This window comes from Mya arenaria, chromosome 1, assembly GCF_026914265.1.
Source record: "Mya arenaria isolate MELC-2E11 chromosome 1, ASM2691426v1".
Classification (NCBI taxonomy): Eukaryota; Metazoa; Mollusca; class Bivalvia; order Myida; family Myidae; genus Mya; species Mya arenaria.
The window spans coordinates 5,399,870-5,421,465 of NC_069122.1; the positions used below are offsets into that span (position 1 = coordinate 5,399,870).

General features: G+C 36.7%; 1 protein-coding gene across 1 annotated transcript; it reads left to right on the plus strand.

Annotated features, from left to right (window-relative positions):
• Nucleotides 1-2,107: 2,107 nt before the first annotated feature.
• LOC128235723 (uncharacterized) lies at nucleotides 2,108-3,800 on the plus strand. The gene is made up of 2 exons (XM_052950528.1): nucleotides 2,108-2,468; nucleotides 3,595-3,800. Exons 1-2 carry the CDS (start codon nucleotides 2,108-2,110, stop codon nucleotides 3,798-3,800), a joined length of 567 nt encoding a protein of 188 aa, XP_052806488.1.
• The last annotated feature ends 17,796 nt before the right edge of the window (nucleotides 3,801-21,596 follow it).

Below are 21,596 nucleotides of genomic sequence, written 5' to 3' on the forward strand. Positions count from 1 at the left end.
ACTATTTTAGTTACTACTAAAGCCTCGAACTCATTATATATTAGAATTAAGTATAACGTTCACCCACGAGCTTTAATGTTGACAATAGTTTTTAAGCCACCAAATGTGCAAACATTTTGCTAAATATGTTGGTGCATTTGTACTCAAGCAATCAGTTGTAGTAATATGCCAGGTGCGGGACTGGTTTTCGACCCTTGCATTCGGCTATCAAGAAAACATATAGCGAAAGACTTCCTTGGGAATGGCCAATTGATGATCATTTACTTAGACTCTTCAATATGTTTCGATTTGTTTGCCGTTTTCTATGTGGTTATGCGATTTCTTCACTGTCTTCAATGATATACTAAACGCCTTACACTTTTGGCAAATCGGACGGTATGTTGAGCGGCCACCATGGTCAATCTCTTGCTTTCAATGTCAAAGAGGTTAAAATCCCATATGTTCACGCTTTTGGTACGCGGTATTCAAACTGGTTTAAATTCGATATACAAGTACGTAGTAGGCAGTACACGGTAAGCAGAACGTATGGCACAGATGAGCATCATTCTCATTCATCAGAGGTTCGATCGTGATAAATCTAACGCATAGCATCATCACTCTGGTGAACGAAAATGATGAGCATATGAGCATACACTCAAATGAAAACAACACTGGACAGCAACAAACTTTTATGTTATGAAGGATTCGAATATCAATTAAATAAATACTCGGACCGGATTGGTTAGTAGACATTTCATGTTCACTTTAATAATTCAATGGAAACTACCTGTACCAACTAATTTAGCAGCCCAAAACTCACTAATTTCGGCGCGAAAATAATAATAATCCACCACATTCATCATTCGGAACTCCTCGGCCATTTTTTCAAAAACAACCTCGGATGTATATGGACGGTTTACATACTAAAAAAAGTGGTACGTTTAAGTCCGCTGCAAATAGATCGCGTAGTAATCTTATTTAGTAGTTAAAATTTATGTCTTAACTCTTGGGAATCGTTATTATGTTTGCAATAATACACTTCACTGGCAATCAATTTAAACTGAGAGCAATGAATACAACTCTTAAACACTACATTTAATTAATGCTTTTATTCAAAAAATTACGGACTACTTCAACAGATGTACCGGCATACATCCGAGGTTGTTTTTGAAAAAAATGGCCGAGGAGCTCCGAATGCACATTCATTCGGCGGGGCCACCTATAAGGTAAAACACGGTCCCCGGTATATCATCGGACCTGGGGGCCGTGGTTACATTTGACTGGTGCGTAACAGACACTGAACGTACAGCCAAATATGCATCAAAATAGCCTCGTATTGGAACGGCCAACGAAATGGGAGTTCACTGGAGGTTTAAGCTAGTTTGTTGAAGATATCTAACTTCACACTTTTCTAAACATTATCAATTACATGTATTGCAATTAAAAATATAAACCTTATAGAAACCAGAATTAACCTAACGATAATACAGAATAACGGCAAGCTGAATGTTAAAACGAAATGACTCCCAAAACACGCATTTTACGCAATTTCGATTTAACACTCTCCTTCTTCAAACTGTAACGACTATTATAGATGTTGCCAAGCTTGTGCGCATTGCTCCTGGCAGAATATTTCCTAAGTTATTTTTTAAATATCATGAACCGATCAGTCCGCCGCCCCAACGTTCACCCTCGGATGCCACCCCACTGTGTATAGTAGTATGCATGCCCCCTGTTTTCACAATAATTGTGTCCAGGTGACACTATAAACTAATGACTCCCGTTTCGCTCGTTTTTCATTTTTTTTTCTGGACTGACCTCAAGAGAATGGCCAGTATATAAAGACGGTGCAATAAGCTAGTCCGTAGCAGAATCCGCGACAAGAGAGTGAAAACATATTTGAGTTCATATTTGGAATTTACTGAAATAAATAAAGGTAGGTTCTCGGATACTTTGATGAGGTCAAAATAAATGAAATATTGCATTTTTGACTGTTAATTCTTTTAAACCAAATTAAAATTATACATAATACATTCTGGCACCATTTAAGAGAAACATATTTGATTTCAATGTTGTTTGCCGTAATCGTAGGTTATCATCGTAATCATACATAGTTTTTTTCTTCAAGATGCGGGCTTATTCCCTCGGACTGCTTGTTTTACTGGCGGGCTATTGTGTGAGCGGCCAGGGACTGTTTGGTGGAGGGGGTGGCGGTGGTGGAGAGGCAGCCGAAGGCGGTGGTGGGGGTGGTGGATTGGCAAGGATGTTCGGTGGTGGTTCTGCCGGTGGCGAAGCGGCGGAGGGTGGCGGCGGAGGTGGCGGCTCCGGGGGTCTGTTCTCAGGACAGCCCACAGGTGGACTGTTCGGCCGCGGGTCTGCCGGAGGCGAAGCGGGGGAGGGTGGCAGCGGCGGTGGCGGGGGTTTGTTCTCAGGACAGCCCGCGGGTGGGGATGCTGAAGGTGGCGGTGCACAACAAAGAGGCGGTGCGAGTAAGTTCACACAGCGATATTCCATTTCTTATTTTGTAACTTCTGCCGCACCTAAACTGGTGCATGCGTTAACAAACAGGTTCTGTGCTGAAGTATAAACAACATGCATTGTTTTAAGAATATACTACAATATGCACATCTTTTTGTAGAACAATTACATCACGTATGTATTTTATAGTTGAATGGGTAAAACATATGTCACATTATAACAGACATAGTTCAGAGAAAAAAGTAGTTGGTTTGAACTTGACAAATGCATGTGTAGCAGAAACGACGCACGCTCTTAAAATAGCATACCCACTAAGAAAAGAGCTTTAAATGTTATTATCTCACTGAACATTGTTACACAAAAGTTTAAAGAAAAGCATATATTAGAAATGGACAAAATAATATATTTCAGATAAATATATATACAAGTGTGTCTAGCAAAAATAATACACTGTTCATTTATTAAAGTATGAATGTGTTCGTCGATATAAATGTTTGGATTTTAAAAACAACAACATATATCCGCATTGGTTTTGCGAGGCAATGCCGCATTGTTGAAATTAAAGCAAACCATATTTCTATAATCAAATGAATGAAATTTCAGCAGTGTTTATATTTTATGATGCTTTCAGTTATCAATCTTAAAGTCCCTTCTTGTAGTGTTTGTACCAATAACGGTATCTCTCTAGGTTTGAAAACACTGCAAGCGTCAAAACGACGTCACAGCAGCAAGTATCAATATCGTATCCAATCGTAACAACTCGGCCATCTCCGGCAAGCTTCGAAATAGCCAATTCCTGTTGGATACTGGCGGAGATGTTCCGATTGTATCGGATCTGCTAATGCACAAAAATCGTTAAACATTGTAGTGACTATGATGATGCGCATCTTTAATCAAGCAGGCCCAAATTATGGCAATTTTTAAATGTCGTATAGCTCATGTTGATATAACGATTATACCACATAGTCATGTTTTCAGTTAATCCACTAGAGCAGCAGCACATAGTCATGTTTTCAGTTAATCCACTAGAGCAGCGGCAGAATTAGATGATAATAATTACCGTACTATACGTACCATATCCTGAATATTCGGTACCTTATCGTACACCGTATAATACATATCCCCTTTATATTCCAGTAAATAAACTCCTGACGGCGTATTTAATCGAGCAAAGGCAGGCCCAGATGAAAGGACAAGGCGGCGGCCCCATGATGGCTGGTGGAATGCAACAACCCCCTCGTTTCTCTTGGATCCGCGCGCTCACGCGGGCCTACATTCTTGACAGGATGCTCAACAAGTTCCGGAGCGTGGACTGGTCAGAGATGTTCTCCAGTAAAAAATAGGCGAAATTCCAGCCTATCTTTTTTGTTGGAAACTATTTTATTGTTTTCGTGACATCATTTTTTCACCACCCCTGACCGACATTTTCAAAGTCTCCTATCATTTTGACAGGTTTCGTTCTTTTACGTTTTGATTGAATATCAATAAATACATGTACTCTGTTTATCATTGTAATAATAAATTGAGAGCTTAACGGGGAAAGGTTCTAGGTGACGTCAAGGAGAGGCACGGATAGAATCTATTAACTTACATCCTTCATTCGTGAAACTTCGGCCATTTTCCATCGAAAACAACGAGTGTTGTGTTTCTAAGCTTGAAGTGATTGCCAGTGAAGAGCTTTATTTTATTTCTTATAAAGATTCCAAAGTCCAACAGCCATCAAGTTTGACTGCTGAATTCAAATTACAAGGCAATCTACTTGCAGCGTAGTTAAATGTAAGGATTTTTGACATTGTAAACTGAGGTTGTTTTCGATGGATAATGGCCGAGGTGTTCCGATTGTTCCACCCCAATATATACACACTATAGCAGTGTACGCATTTTATTTGCGTCCAGGTGCGTTCAACGGCGTACCCGGTTGAGAAATGTTATTCCTAAATGACAATGTATGTATGTTTTCATTTGATTACCAGGAAAATCATTTCTCACACAATTCATTATCAGTAACAGAGTAAAAATATTCCATGGATTTCGTCTGATAGCATGTTTATATCTTTTTTTTGTTTTGCGCGATTTGTTTGCTGTATGTTCGTTATTAATTTGTTAAAAATGTATGAAGAAAAATAAATATATTTAGGAATGTTGTTTTACATAACATGAGTATTCCGACTCGTTGAGTCAAAGTCATACATAGAAAACAAAAGCGAACTGATTTGTTTATACATGCGTTTAAAAGGAAGAGCGCCGCGATGGTCTTAAGGAACGTCTTACATTCAGTGTTAGATCGTAAAATATTTCAGCGTGCGAGATATTTCACGGAATGCGTGTATTGTATGCCTAAAATGGTAATAAAATACTTTAAATTGCAGAGTCAAGAGATTAACGCGTCGAACAATATGAGCAAGTGTCGTCATCTCGGAAATGACATCGTTCTGTTGTGTCCCAGTTATGTGCGCGCTGATGTTCCAGTGAGTAGCAAAACAGGGTAATTTTTTAAAGCATTGGGAAAACTATCGAATTGATATTTTCGATGTTTCTAACAGTGAAATATCGTTTTGATTTCATTTATAAATCTCTATAAACCTATCGGAAAGCATATAATAAATTTCTTTACATATGCGTATCGTTTCTGACAACGTTTGTATGAAGCTTCATTGAGGAAGACGGCAACTACTATATTCGCCAAGTCTATGACAATAATTATTACCTCATGGGACATTCTTTTAACTTACGCTTAATATTGAGAGATGAACAGCTTTATACTTGGAGCATCATTTAAAATATTCATCATATAGTATATATTGGTCTCACTATCGCCCGCTCTTATTTTAAACGAATAGTATCTAATATCTAGCTTGCTCGCTCAATTTTGTTCGGCCAAAAACTAATAAGGTAATCGAGCGACTTAACGCTGGTCAAGCAAACGCACCTGTTTCTATCAAAGAGTGCATTTAGCGAACTAGAGCTCAGTTTTTTTTGTTTCGATTTTCTGACCGCAAACGTGTTCACTCTCGCAAATAAGTGCTGGGTTTACGAAGTATAAACGATGCATCAATTATACCAATGCAAAAATATATGCGGTACTCATATGCATTCCATATGCATTATATAAATATTCCGTTACTGATGGCACTTCCAATTCAATCATGCTCATTGTTCTACCGATGTTCCCTACGCATGCTACTCCTTATTCAAACATGCTCATTGTTCTACCATTGTTCCCTACGCATGGTACTCCTAATTCAAACATGCACATTGTTCTACCAATGTTCCCGGCGCATGGTACTCACAATTACAACATGCTCATTGTTCTACCAATGTTTCCTACGCATGGCACTACCAATTCAAACATGCTCATTATTCTACCAATGTTCCATACGCATGGTACTCCCAATTCAAACATGCTCATTGTTCTACCATTGTTCCCTACGCATGGTACTCCTAATTCAAACATGCTCATTGTTCTACCAATGTTCCAGACGCATGGTACTCCTAATTCAAACATGCTCATTGTTCTACCAATGTTCCCTAGGCATGGTACTCCTAATTAAATCATGCTCATTGTTCTACCAATGTTTCCTACGCATGGTACTCTCCATTCAATAATGTTCATTGTTCTAGCAATTTCCCTACGCATGGTACTCTTATTCAATCATGCTCATTGTTCTACCAATGTTCCCTACGCATGGTACTCCTAATTCAAACATGCTCGTTGTTATATTAATGTTCCCTACGCATGGTACTCCATATTCAAACATGCTCATTGTTCCCTACGCATGGTACTCCAAATTCTACCAATGTTCCCTACGCATGGTACTCCCAATTCAAACATGCTCATTGTTCTACCAATGTTCCCTACACATGGTTCTCGCAATTCAATCATGCTCATTGTTCTACCAATGTTCCCTACGCATGTTACACCTTATTCAAACATGTTCATTGTTCTACCATTGTCCCCTACCCATGGTACTCCTAATTTAAACATGCTCATTGTTCTACCAATGTTCCCGACGCATGGTACTCCTAATTTAAACATGCTCATTGGTCTACCAATGTTCCCGACGCATGGTACTCCCAATTCATACATGCTCATTGTTCTACCAATGTTCCCGACGCATGGTACTCCCAATTCAAACATGCTCATTGTTCTACCAATGTTCCCGACGCATGGTACTCCCAATTTAAACATGCTCATTGTTCTACCAATGTTCCCGACGCATGGTACTCCCAATTCAAACATGCTCATTGTTCTACCAATGTTCCCGACGCATGGTACTCCCAATTCAAACATGCTCATTGGTCTACCAATGTTCCCGACGCACGGTACTCCCAATTCAAACATGCTCATTATTCTACCAATGTTCCCTACGCATGGTACTCCTTATTCAAACATGCTCATTGTTCTACCAATGTTTCTTATGCATGGTACTCCCAATTCAAACATGCTCATTGTTCTACCAATGTTCACTATGCATGGTACTCCCAATTCAAACATGCTCATTGTTCTACCAATGTTCACTACGCATGGTACTCCTTATTCAAACATGCTCATTGTTTTACCAATGTTCCCTACGCATGATACTCCTAATTCAAACATGCTCTACCAATGCTTTATACACATGGAACTCACAATTATAACATGCTCATTATTCTACCAATGTTCCATATGCATGGTACTCCCAATTCAATCATGCTCATTATTCTACCAATGTTCCCTATGTATGGTACCCCCAATTCCATGATGCTCATTATACTACCAATGTTCCCTATGCATGGTACTCCTAATTCAATCATGCTAATTATTCTACCAATGTTCCCGATGCATGGTACTCCTTATTCAAACATGCTCATTGTTCTACCAGTTTCCTAGGCATGGTACTAACATGCTCATTGTTCTACCAATGTTTCCTACGCATGGAACTCACAATTATAACATGCTCATTGTTCTACCAATGTTTCCTACGCCTGGTACTCACAATTATAACATGCTCATTGTTCTACCAATGTTTCCTACGCATGGAACTCACAATTATAACGTGCTCATTGTTCTGAATACATATACAATCATACCCATTTGAAAGAAGAACAAATTACCATTATAATTTTTTCTCGATTTTTATTTTCTGCCTTGTGTGTACAGAGAGCTATTTACAAAATGGGAAACACAAATATATAAAATATCCATACAAAAATAAAACAATAACCAGAAGTTCAAGCATTTAGGAAAGCTGCCAACAACGTACACTCACATATAGACATTACTGCATCAGTCGTTCATGTTTATGTAAAACCAAAATAATAGTATGGTGTTAATATAATCATACAATGTTCATCACAACACATGGTTCATGCAACACATGGCCAGTGAAATATTGCAATGTCAATAAAATAAAGTTTACAAACATATTCAATGATCTCGTAACATATCTTTTAACTAGCTATTTGAATAGAGATCACTGATTCTTAATTTTCATGTTTTGAATGTGCAACTACGATATCATTCTTTTTCAAGCATTTAAAAACAAAAATGTCCACGATAAGATGACAAGTACTTAAACTTATCATTAAAGACTGCAACTCTGGTTTTCATTCACTTGTTTGTGCATACTTTCGAACTGCAAACATACTGATCAACACACAGGACTTAGAATTTCACAAATCAGATTGTCAGCTGTCGGGAACGCAAAGGGCACCATCACCTTCACTTTTGACCTACTGACCTATAGAGTCATCTGTTGACCTTGAACTACTGACCTATAAGGTCATCTGTTGACATTGACCTACTGACCTTTAAGGTCATCTGTTGACCTTGACCTACTGACCTATAGGGTCATCTGATGACCATGACCAATGTGCATGCGAAGTTCATTGTCTTTACATCAAGTCAGAGGTTTACGCTCTTAAACACAAGTATGATGCTGACGCCGCAAAGACCAGACAAAGCATTCCCGAATGTGTCTGCCATGCTTTGCAATTGACACAAAAAGTGAAAATGTAATAAATAAGTAATGATAATATCTAAAGAACCCATCATGACAACAATATTTAACACAATGATCTTTTTTAAAGCTTTCTAACTTAACCAATAGAAGCACGCTCCATTTTACAAAGCTTTCTAAACAGTCACATAACATTTAAATAAACTTTATACATTCAAATTGTTTATATCTAACAAACTAAATAAATCAGATGCATAAATTTGTTTAAGAAAGCTGCAATGTTACAAAGAAAACTAATGCATCAGAGACAATACTATCTAAAAGGGTACTGCAGATGTTTGCTGTCAATGCAAACAATAACTATTTACTTTAAAAGCCACTGATTTAACACATAAAATTATAAATTCATAACTTACTTTTATATGTAACATCAATTTACAACAACAGTGTGGCCAGCTGAGGCCAATGCTTTCTCATAGCCAATCAAAAGGCTGGTCTGTTTTCTCTCAGCCAATCAAAAAGCTGGTCTGTTTTCTCTCAGCCATAAAAGGCCGGTCTGTTTTCTCATAGCCAATCAAAATCTTAGTCTGTTTTCTCTCAGCCACTCAAGACTGGTCTGTTTTTCTCTCTGGCACTCAAAAGGCCTGTCTGTTTTAAATCAGCTTATCAAAAATCATAACAGAACAATAGTAAAAGCAGCAGTTTATATGTAACTATTTTTTGTGAATATCTTGAACGTGTTTTGAGTAATGATCAAGGTTTATGTTTATGTTGTAGTTAAGGATGACACAAAGGCTTTAACAATACCTGGATTCTTTCACTTAAAAATGAGCTTAAAAATAAAAGAGGACCATGGTAATTCTTTGATAACAATTCTAAACTTTGTGACTTCCCTTAAAGAAGAAAATGATCAACTTACAAAATGTTAATTGTGCAATATAAAGTCATGAAATGATGACAAAATAATGAATGGGTATGTATATTTTGTATGTAATTTTACATGTTTCCGCAAAGAGAATGAACTATACTTCATGTGGTATGCGGTATTCTGAGATTTTTTTTCAAAATAAATAAATAAATATGCAAAAAGGATAGAAAATTATTGACTTAAATGTAATGAAACAACTTGACCTTAATGTAATGAAACAGTTCTTGACTTTAATGTAATGAAACAAATTGACCTTAATGTAATGAAACAATTCTTGACTTTAATTAAATGAAACAACAGGATCACTATTTTAATATGGCTTGAAATGATCAGTCCTTAAAACATCACTTTCAATATAAATATGTACATAAGTCAGAACACATGTCTATAACTCACAGTCAGTGTATGTTAGCAGAATGAAGCTAACATATTTCCATTTTTTTTAACAGTACCAATAACAATAATTATTTGTTGTATCTAAAAATGAGTGACATATTTAACAAACATATTAAAAGCATAATATCATTAGTACTAATATGTTCCGCAAAAGAAACAAGAGCGTCGCGGAGCAAACGCCCATGACTGTCCACAAAAGGGGGCATAACTCAATGATTATTAAAGCTAGAGTTATGGGCCTTGCAGAACAAATGTGTATAGTCTTTGGCAACATGTGTACCATAATCAATTTTATCTTCATATCTTTAACGTTTTTATGTGTGTTATGGCCAAGATTCAAGTTCTTATGCAAGTCGCTGAGAATAATAATGGCATAGCTCCTAAAATACTATTTTTCTTAGAAACATAGTCAAACTAATAAATGTGATTGATCCATTATACCTGGTCTTATCATACAACTGTTCATTAAACTGTTCACACAAAGGCGGGATAAATGAAGAAACTAACCTTATTATAGTTGAATGGCACAAGACAAAATATAGCAAACAGACATTGAATTAATTTTCACAAAATGCTAAATCTATCACTTCTATGTTAAGAGACAAACATTATTACAAACAATAAAAGCTTCAAAGCCGTTTTTTACAGGACTACTGGTAACAGCAGTGGCATTTCAATGCATCGTTTTGATTTTTAAGAGGTCCAGAGCTGAAGCAAAGAATAAACAGTCTCTTTGGTTGTCAGGAAAGTAAGTCTAGAGACTGGTACCTTTCATTCTTGCTTTACAAGTCTCGGTTGAATGGCAGGTTCTATTTAAAAATTACATTGGTATCTTAAGAGAGATTGCCAAAAACTACTTGTACAGTTTAGTGTGTGGACTGGTACAATTAAGAGTGAAGACTGGTACATCTTAAAGTACAATTAAGTGCGTAGACTGGTACAATTTAGGATGTAGACAGGTACATCTAAGAGAACAATTAAGTGTGTAGACTGGTACAACTAAGAGTGTATACTGGTACAATTAAGTGGGTGGATTTGTACAATTTAGTGTGTAGACTGGTACAATATAGTGTATAGACTGGTAGTAAACTTTTAGTGTTTTGTACATGGTACCCTTAATGCACAAGTAAAATTAATTGTAATGGTAGTGTATTATGTAGTCAGTCAGTCAATCCACTACTAAAAACAAAGAGTTTGTAAATTGACTATTAAAATCAACAGATATATATGAGTTGGCTGTTAGATAAACTTGGAACATGTATTTTAAATCATACATTTAGCGTTTTGTACCTTCCCGTGAGTTAACAACGACAACCTGATACCCCTGACTAGTGTATATGAACACATTAGCACTTCAATGACAACTGCTGATGCTCAAATGTTTATGAATAGAGGATCAATATTTGATTAAGTGAGATATCGATTACATTTCATCAAATGAGCACTGAAAACATTTTTCCCAAGTGGTGCAGCCATGAGTGAAAATATTAACTTTTGGTGTTTACTAGAAATATTATTGATATCTGACTAAAACAAACAGTTTTTCTATTTTTATATACACTTAAAAATCATTTAATTTACAATAAATGGCATAAAACCTGTAAGCATGTCAAAACTGTTGATACAGTCATGTCATTTTAGAACTGACATCATTGATTTTTTCCCAGCTGTGTTTGGGTTTATGTTTGATTTTCAGAGCAAAATGGAACAAATTTACAAACTAATTTGAAATAGCGAAAAGATTATATCTCGCTGATAAATTTCTAAAAACCACTGGAAAAAATATAATGAAAATCATTAAAAGGCGGCATATACTAGAGCACGAAGTTTTTGCATCAACTAATTTGTATTAATTGTATGTAATCATACATATATGTATCTGTATGTTTAAGCTAAAGTTTCTTATTCTAATACAACACAAAGATTTTTCCCAAATATTAATGAACAGTTGAACCCAGCTGGCTCAACTCACTTGCTCAATGAACTGGATGTAAAGAACCGATTTCTTTATACTGAAGGTAAGCATTCCCACTTGGCGTGAATTTTCCAAGGCTCAAGGTAAATCAACCTGTCCCTGGGAGTTCGTGCCAACGGGGTTGGACTGTATAGAACATATTTGTAAAAATTTACCTGACATGATGTTTTAAGGAATTCTTAGAACTTGAATCCATAAATTCATTGTTAAGAAATTGCTCGTATTTAAAGCAGATTCATGCAAATATTCTGTTTCGATGAATGATTTCTTTTCACGAGACAGTATTTTTGGAAAATATACCATGGTTTCATAAGATATCATTATATACAAACATTTAAAATGTTATAAAGATACTTTACAAAATATATACCATTTCACAATAAACAACTTTATAAATCGCAAAATAGTAAAATTTAGAATATAACAAATATACAAAGATAACTATGGAGTTATCCATATTAATAAATCAGTTAGAGCTGCACTCTCACAGATTGAACATTTTTACCGTTTTTTATTTTAATGTCTCGGAACGAAAAATGCATGAAATACAGTGATATAAGACTGGGGACTAAAAAGTCAGATTGCAGCTTTTCATATTTCTTTTCAAAAATTGATGTTTTATGCAGTTTCTTGAAGCGTTGGGAAGGCTTTTAGCCACAAAACATTAGTTTTTGAATGAAAATATGAAAACCTGTGATCTGATCTTTTGTTAGCAGTCTTATATCACTGGTTGTTAGATAGTTTGCAAAACTTGGCTCATTCCAAGACAAATAATAAAAAAAAGTAAAAAAAAACTGTAAATCTGTGAGAGTGAAGCTTTAAGATAAAAATATGTATATCATCATGCAATCTTAACAACTTGCAAAACAAGTATAGTGTCTATCTAGACAAACTATAGGATACAAAACAGTAACGAGCACAGATACTGGGGCCTCTTCCATTAGAGGATCTTAGTTGAAACTTACATCTTAAATCTGTAGGATGATCACAGATGGTTACAGGTTATTTTTTTCGTAATATGAGTTTTGTTTTCAACTTAAATACTGGCTTAAGTTTGATTGATACAATAATATAGGAAAATAACAAAACTATGACACCAAATAACGCCTCAGATCATAAATGAAACTGGCCCCTGGGTCAATATTTTTATTTTCATGCTAAAAAGAAATTGTTGTATTCCCCTGACTGCTTCATCATAGAACACTTAAGTATGGGGGATGGAATAATGTTCCAGTATTGCCGTGGAGGGCAAGAAAAGCTTCTATTTTTTTAGTGATAAACTTGTTTCACAAAATGGTACGATGGATATAATTACATTGTCAATCATATTGTTAATTTAATGATGACAACTGTGACCAAATGGGGTGGTGGTATATCAAACAATGGCGTTGTTGTTGCTAATGGTCTCGATGTACTGTAGTCATCAGTATCTATTTAACCTGAATATGCACTTCATGGCTTAACATGTTATGATTTCATTATACACCAACATGTAATTTTTCAATGCATCTTAACCTGAATGTATTATATTGGTTCTAATTCAACTATATATGTGTAATCAGAGCAGTTATGTGCTATGCTATGTGAAGATGTGTAGCCGGTAATGTGTTGATGAGTTGAGACTGAGTTTGAGATTTGACTTAAGTATTTTCGTGATATTGGGGCCAGGTATCAAAATACCACTTCAATTATGTGTTATATATATAAAAAAAGTTTTCATCCTTTTTGGCTTATAAACGTTTATTGCATTTTTGTTACATATTTCAGATTTAGTTGGTTTTAATATTTAAATACTCTGTGCTTATACACATTGATACTCGCAGTTAGATAAGTTATAGTTAGGAACTAAATCTTAGAGTAAAGTAGCATGTTTACACACTTAATTTTATTATTTCAGAATGTTTAGATAGACATTTTATTCAATACAGGTATCAAGTTTTGCAAACAAATGAGCCATATTCTTCTTTTATAACAACCACCGTTCACTTTTCAAATCATGTTCATGATATTTGAATAAAGATGATTTTTTTATATTTATCAAGTTAATTTATTTTTTCAATTTGAAGAAAAAAGACATCAAAATATATTTTTTTTAATTTTATAAATTTCTCATAATAAAAAATATAATTTTCATTTATGGTATCTACATTTTTTATAACATTACCTAACTTATAATATACACATATATTTCATATTTAAATTTTCTATGTTTGTACATGTATATTTGTAAACTCATTATTGTTTATCGTTTTGTCCTTGCCGACTGCTGTGATTAACTGTTTTTTCTGCTAATAAAGAATTATTTTGAAGTGTTCTTTCTTGCTATAAATTGTGTTTGATTTTATAGTTTATAATGGTCTTACGGCGTAAGCCCACGGTGCAATCACGACTATAAGTGTATTAAAATGCGAAGTACTGAAGTACATGTTATTGAAGAGACCGCAATTTCTGGCATGCGTTTAAAGTGAGTGGAATTCCAAGTCATCTATGTATTTCGACAATATCAGTGTTGAAGCAACAGAAGGAACAAGTGCGATACCATAGCTCTTCGAATAGACTCATTGGTTCTATAATTGGTACTCGGTGTAACGCACCCATACCAGGGTGACAACGCTCCTGTTGTTTTAACCCGTACCGAGTTCTATAATTTTCCCAGTACAACCCTCTGATTCTAAGCCCAAGGCAAAGGAGCAACTGATACCATTATTGAACGTATTTCGGCATATTTGGTAGGACAGTGGAACCTTCTGCACCCGAAGCGAACGCTCTACCGATGAGCTAAAAGAACGGTATTTGATCTTCTTCATGGTGCGTCCTGCTTAGAACGAAATAATATGATCAATCCGATCAGAAAAAAAAATGTTTTACAAAAATGAATAGAAAATCAAGCCCATTTTTTATATTTGACTTGGACGTTTTCAGCCAGGAACACTTTCGAGTAAAAAGTCGAGGTATGGTAACAGCACATTGTTATAGTAAGTCCAGTGACTATGGCTACAATGTTTATCGAGTTATGTCCACGATGGAATGAAAAAAAATCAGGAAAATGTTACAGTACTCTTCTTTCGGAAGGTCGTGACAATTAATATCGTTAATTAATTAATTAATTAATAATTGCAACATTTTTCTTTGCTTGTGACGTTAAACGTATAGTTCACATGTTGTATCTTTTTACTCTATACAGAATCCTGCTTACTGACGTCTGCTGTTGACAAATGTCTCTTGAAAGGCGTGCAGTGCGCATATCTAACACAGAAGTTTGATGGGAATCAAACTACTGTGATATTTAACGCATACCAGTGTTAGACATGGCGTATCTACGTAGTAAAGTTAAGTTATGTTTTCGTGAGTTCCATAACACAGCTCGGCGATCATATTGTCAGGCGTTTAACACTTAAGTTGTGGTTTCGTGGTCAGTGTAAGACAGTTGTCATTAGGGTGTTAATTTCTGTTCGCGGCAAATTAATCTTGGACATAATTAAGCATACTAATGAATATACCACCTTTGACATACTTGGGCAGTTAAGTTGAAGTTAAGGTTAAGATGATGGCTATTTCAGTTACTACTAAAGCCTCGAGCTCATTATATATTAGAATTAAGTAGAACGTTCACCCACGAGCTTTAATGTTGACAATAGTTTTTAAGCCACCAAATGTGCAAACATTTCGCTAAATATGTTGGTGCATTTGTACTCAAGCAACCATTAGGTAGTAGTAATATGCCTGGTGCGGGACTGGTTTTCGACCCTTGCATTCGGCTATCAAGAAAACATATAGCGAAAGACTTCCTTGGGAATGGCCAATTGATGATCATTTACTTAGGCTCTTCAATATGTTTCGATTTGTTTGCCGTTTTCTATGTGGTTATGCGATTTCTTCACTGTCTTCAATGATATACTAAACGCCTTACACTTTTGGCAAATCGGACGGTATGTTGAGCGGCCACCATGGTCAATCTCTTGCTTTCAATGTCAAAGAGGTTAAAATCCCATATGTTCACGCTTTTGGTACGCGGTATTCAAACTGGTTTAAATTCGATATACAAGTACGTAGTAGGCAGTACACGGTAAGCAGAACGTATGGCACAGATGAGCATCATTCTCATTCATCAGAGGTTCGATCGTGATAAATCTAACGCATAGCATCATCACTCTGGTGAACGAAAATGATGAGCATATGAGCATACACTCAAATGAAAACAACACTGGACAGCAACAAACTTTTATGTTATGAAGGATTCGAATATCAATTAAATAAATACTCGGACCGGATTGGTTAGTAGACATTTCATGTTCACTTTAATAATTCAATGGAAACTACCTGTACCAACTAATTTAGCAGCCCAAAACTCACTAATTTCGGCGCGAAAATAATAATAATCCACCACATTCATCATTCGGAACTCCTCGGCCATTTTTTCAAAAACAAATTTTTTGAAAAAAATGGCCGAGGAGCTCCGAATGCACATTCATTCGGCACTGCGGGGCCACCTATAAGGTAAAACACGGTCCCCGGTATATCATCGGACCTGGGGGCCGTGGTTACATTTGACTGGTGCGTAACAGACACTGAACGTACAGCCAAATATGCATCAAAATAGCCTCGTATTGGAACGGCCAACGAAATGGGAGTTCACTGGAGGTTTAAGCTAGTTTGTTGAAGATATCTAACTTCACACTTTTCTAAACATTATCAATTACATGTATTGCAATTAAAAATATAAACCTTATAGAAACCAGAATTAACCTAACGATAATACAGAATAACGGCAAGCTGAATGTTAAAACGAAATGATTCCCAAAACACGCATTTTACGCAGTTTCGATTTAACACTCTCCTTCTTCAAACTGTAACGAATATTATAGATGTTGCCAAGCTTGTGCGCATTGCTCCTGGCAGAATATTTCCTAAGTTATTTTTAAATATCATGAACCGAACAGTCCGCCGCCCCAACGTTCACCCTCGGATGCCACCCCACTGTGTATAGTAGTATGCCTGCCCCCTGTTTTCACAATAATTGTGTCCAGGTGACACTATAAACTAATGACTCCCGTTTCGCTCGTTTTTCATTTTTTCTGGACTGACCTCAAGAGAATGGCCAGTATATAAAGACGGTGCGATAAGCTAGTCCGTAGCAGAATCCGCGACAAGAGAGTGAAAACATATTTGAGTTCAAATTTGGAATTTACTAAAATAAATAAAGGTAGGTTCTCGGAGACTTTGATGAGGTCAAAATATATGAAATATTGCATTTTTGACTGTTAATTCTTTTAAACCAAATTAAAATTATGCATAATACATTCTGGCACCATTTAAGAGAAACATATTTGATTTCAATGTTGTTTGCCGTAATCGTAGGTTATCATCGTAATCATACATAGTTTTTTTCTTCAAGATGCGGGCTTATTCCCTCGGACTGCTTGTTTTACTGGCGGGCTATTGTGTGAGCGGCCAGGGACTGTTTGGTGGAGGGGGTGGCGGTGGTGGAGAGGCAGCCGAAGGCGGTGGTGGGGGTGGTGGATTGGCAAGGATGTTCGGTGGTGGTTCTGCCGGTGGCGAAGCGGCGGAGGGTGGCGGCGGAGGTGGCGGCGCCGGGGGTCTGTTCTCAGGACAGCCCGCAGGTGGACTGTTCGGCGGCGGGTCTGCCGGAGGCGAAGCGGGGGAGGGTGGCAGCGGCGGTGGCGGGGGTTTGTTCTCAGGACAGCCCGCGGGTGGGGATGTTGAAGGTGGCGGTGCACAACAAAGAGGCGGTGCGAGTAAGTTCACACAGCGATATTCTATTTCTTATTTTGTAACTTCTGCCGCACCTAAACTGGTTTATGCGTTAACAAACAGGTTCTGTGCTGAAGTATAAACAACATGCATTGTTTTAAGAATATACTACAATATGCACATCTTTTTGTAGAACAATTACATCACGTATGTATTTTATAGTTGAATGGGTAAAACATATGTCACATTATAACAGACATAGTTCAGAGAAAAAAGTAGTTGGTTTGAACTTGACAAATGCATGTGTAGCAGAAACGACGCACGCTCTTAAAATAGCATACCCACTAAGAAAAGAGCCTTAAATGTTATTATCTCACTGAACATTGTTACACAAAAGTTTAAAGAAAAGCATATATTAGAAATGGACAAAATAATATATTTCATATAAATATATATACAAGTGTGTCTAGCAAAAATAATACACTGTTCATTTATTAGAGTATGAATGTGTCCGTCGATATAAATGTTGGATTTTAAAAACAACAACATATATCCGCATTGGTTTTGCGAGGCAATGCCGCATTGTTGAAATTAAAGCAAACCATATTTCTATAATCAAATGAATGAAATTTCAGCAGTGTTTATATTTTATGATGCTTTCAGTTATCAATCTTAAAGTCCCTTCTTGTAGTGTTTGTACCAATAACGGTATCTCTCTAGGTTTGAAAACACTGCAAGCGTCAAAACGACGTCACAGCAGCAAGTATCAATATCGTATCCAATCGTAACAACTCGGCCATCTCCGACAAGCTTCGAAATAGCCAATTCCAAACTCCGCGCAGTGTTACTTCCCTTGCAGTACAGTAATCGCAGTGATTACTGTACTGTTTACAAAGGGAAGTAACACTGCGCGGAGTTTGAGCCAATTCCTGTTGGATACTGGCGGAGATGTTCCGATTGTATCGGATCTGCTAATACACAAAAATCGTTAAACATTGTAGCGACTATGATGATGCGCATCTTTAATCAAGCAGGCCCAAATTATGGCAATTTTTAAATGTCGTATAGCTCATGTTGATATAACGGTTATACCACATAGTCATGTTTTCAGTTAATCCACTAGAGCAGCGGCAGAATTAGATGATAATAAGTACCGTACTATACGTACCATATCCTGAATATTCGGTACCTTATCGTACACCGTATAATACATATCCCCTTTATATTCCAGTAAATAAACTCCTGACGGCGTATTTAATCGAGCAAAGGCAGGCCCAGATGAAAGGACAAGGCGGCGGCCCCATGATGGCTGGTGGAATGCAACAACCCCCTCGTTTCTCTTGGATCCGCGCGCTCACGCGGGCCTACATTCTTGACAGGATGCTCAACAAGTTCCGGAGCGTGGACTGGTCAGAGATGTTCTCCAGTAAAAAATAGGCGAAATTCCAGCCTATCTTTTTTGTTGGAAACTATTTTATTGTTTTCGTGACATCATTTTTTTCACCACCCCTGACCGACATTTTCAAAGTCTCCTATCATTTTGACAGGTTTCGTTCTTTTACGTTTTGATTGAATATCAATAAATACATGTACTCTGTTTATCATTGTAATAATAAATTGAGAGCTTAACGGGGAAAGGTTCTAGGTGACGTCAAGGAGAGGCACGGATAGAATCTATTAACTTACATCCTTCATTCGTGAAACTTCGGCCATTTTCCATCGAAAACAACGAGTGTTGTGTTTCTAAGCTTGAAGTGATTGCCAGTGAAGAGCTTTATTTTATTTCTTATAAAGATTCCAAAGTCCAACAGCCATCAAGTTTGACTGCTGAATTCAAATTACAAGGCAATCTACTTGCAGCGTAGTTAAATGTAAGGATTTTTGACATTGTAAACTGAGGTTGTTTTCGATGGATAATGGCCGAGGTGTTCCGATTGTTCCACCCCAATATATACACACTATAGCAGTGTACGCATTTTATTTGCGTCCAGGTGCGTTCAACGGCGTACCCGGTTGAGAAATGTTATTCCTAAATGACAATGTATGTATGTTTTCATTTGATTACCAGGAAAATCATTTCTCACACAATTCATTATCAGTAACAGAGTAAAAATATTCCATGGATTTCGTCTGATAGCATGTTTATATCTTTTTTTTGTTTTGCGCGATTTGTTTGCTGTATGTTCGTTATTAATTTGTTAAAAATGTATGAAGAAAAATAAATATATTTAGGAATGTTGTTTTACATAACATGAGTATTCCGACTCGTTGAGTCAAAGTCATACATAGAAAACAAAAGCGAACTGATTTGTTTATACATGCGTTTAAAAGGAAGAGCGCCGCGATGGTCTTAAGGAACGTCTTACATTCAGTGTTAGATCGTAAAATATATCAGCGTGCGAGATATTTCACGGAATGCGTGTATTGTATGCCTAAAATGGTAATAAAATACTTTAAATTGCAGAGTCAAGAGATTAACGCGTCGAACAATATGAGCAAGTGTCGTCATCTCGGAAATGACATCGTTCTGTTGTGTCCCAGTTATGTGCGCGCTGATGTTCCAATGAGTAGCAAAACAGGGTAAATTTTTAAAGCATTGGGAAAACTATCGAATTGATATTTTCGATGTTTCTAACAGTGGAATATCGTTTTGATTTCATTTATAAATCTCTATAAACCTACCGGAAAGCATATACTAAATTTCTTTACATATGCGTATCGTTTCTGACAACGTTTGTATGAAGCTTCATTGAGGAAGACGGTAACTACTATATTCGCCAAGTCTATGACAATACTTATTACCTCATGGGACATTCTTTTAACTTACGCTTAATATTGAGAGATGAACAGCTTTATACTTGGAGCATCATTTAAAATATTCATCATATAGTATATATTGGTCTCACCATCGCCCGCTCCTGATTTTAAACGAATAGTATCTAATATCTAGCTTGCTCGCTCAATTTTGTTCGGCCAAAAACTAATAAGGTAATCGAGCGACTTAACGCTGGTCAAGCAAACGCACCTGTGTCTATCAATAGTGCATTTAGCGTACTAGAACTCAGTATTTTTTTGTTTCGATTTTCTGACCGCAAACGTGTTCACTCTCGCAAATAAGTGCTGGGTATACGAAGTATAAACGATGCATCAATTATACCAATGCAAAAATATATGCGGTACTCATATGCATTCCATATGCATTATATAAATATTCCGTTACTGATGGCACTTCCAATTCAATCATGCTCATTGTTCTACCGATGTTCCCTACGCATGCTACTCCTTATTCAAACATGCTCATTGTTCTACCATTGTTCCCTACGCATGGTACTCCTAATTCAAACATGCACATTGTTCTACCAATGTTCCCGGCGCATGGTACTCACAATTACAACATGCTCATTGTTCTACCAATGTTTCCTACGCATGGCACTACCAATTCAAACATGCTCATTATTCTACCAATGTTCCATACGCATGGTACTCCCAATTCAAACATGCTCATTGTTCTACCATTGTTCCCTACGCATGGTACTCCTAATTCAAACATGCTCATTGTTCTACCAATGTTCCAGACGCATGGTACTCCTAATTCAAACATGCTCATTGTTCTACCAATGTTCCAGACGCATGGTACTCCTAATTCAAACATGCTCATTGTTCTACCAATGTTCCAGACGCATGGTACTCCTAATTAAATCATGCTCATTGTTCTACCAATGTTTCCTACGCATGGTACTCTCCATTCAATAATGTTCATTGTTCTAGCAATTTCCCTACGCATGGTACTCTTATTCAATCATGCTCATTGTTCTACCAATGTTTCCTACGCATGGTACTCACAATTGTAACATGCTCATTGTTCTACCAATGTTTCCTACGCATGTTACACCTTATTCAAACATGCTCACTGCTTTACCATCCCCTACCCATGGTACTCCTAATTTAAACATGCTCATTGTTCTACCAATGTTCCCGACGCATGGTACTCCCAATTCAAACATGCTCATTGGTCTACCAATGTTCCCGACGCATGGTACTCCAAATTCAAACATGCTCATTATTTTAAAAATGTTCCCTACGCATGGTATTCCCAATTCAATCATGTTCATTGTTCTACCAATGTTTCCGACGCATAGTACTCCCAATTCAAACATGCTCATTGTTCTACCAATGTTCCCGACGCATG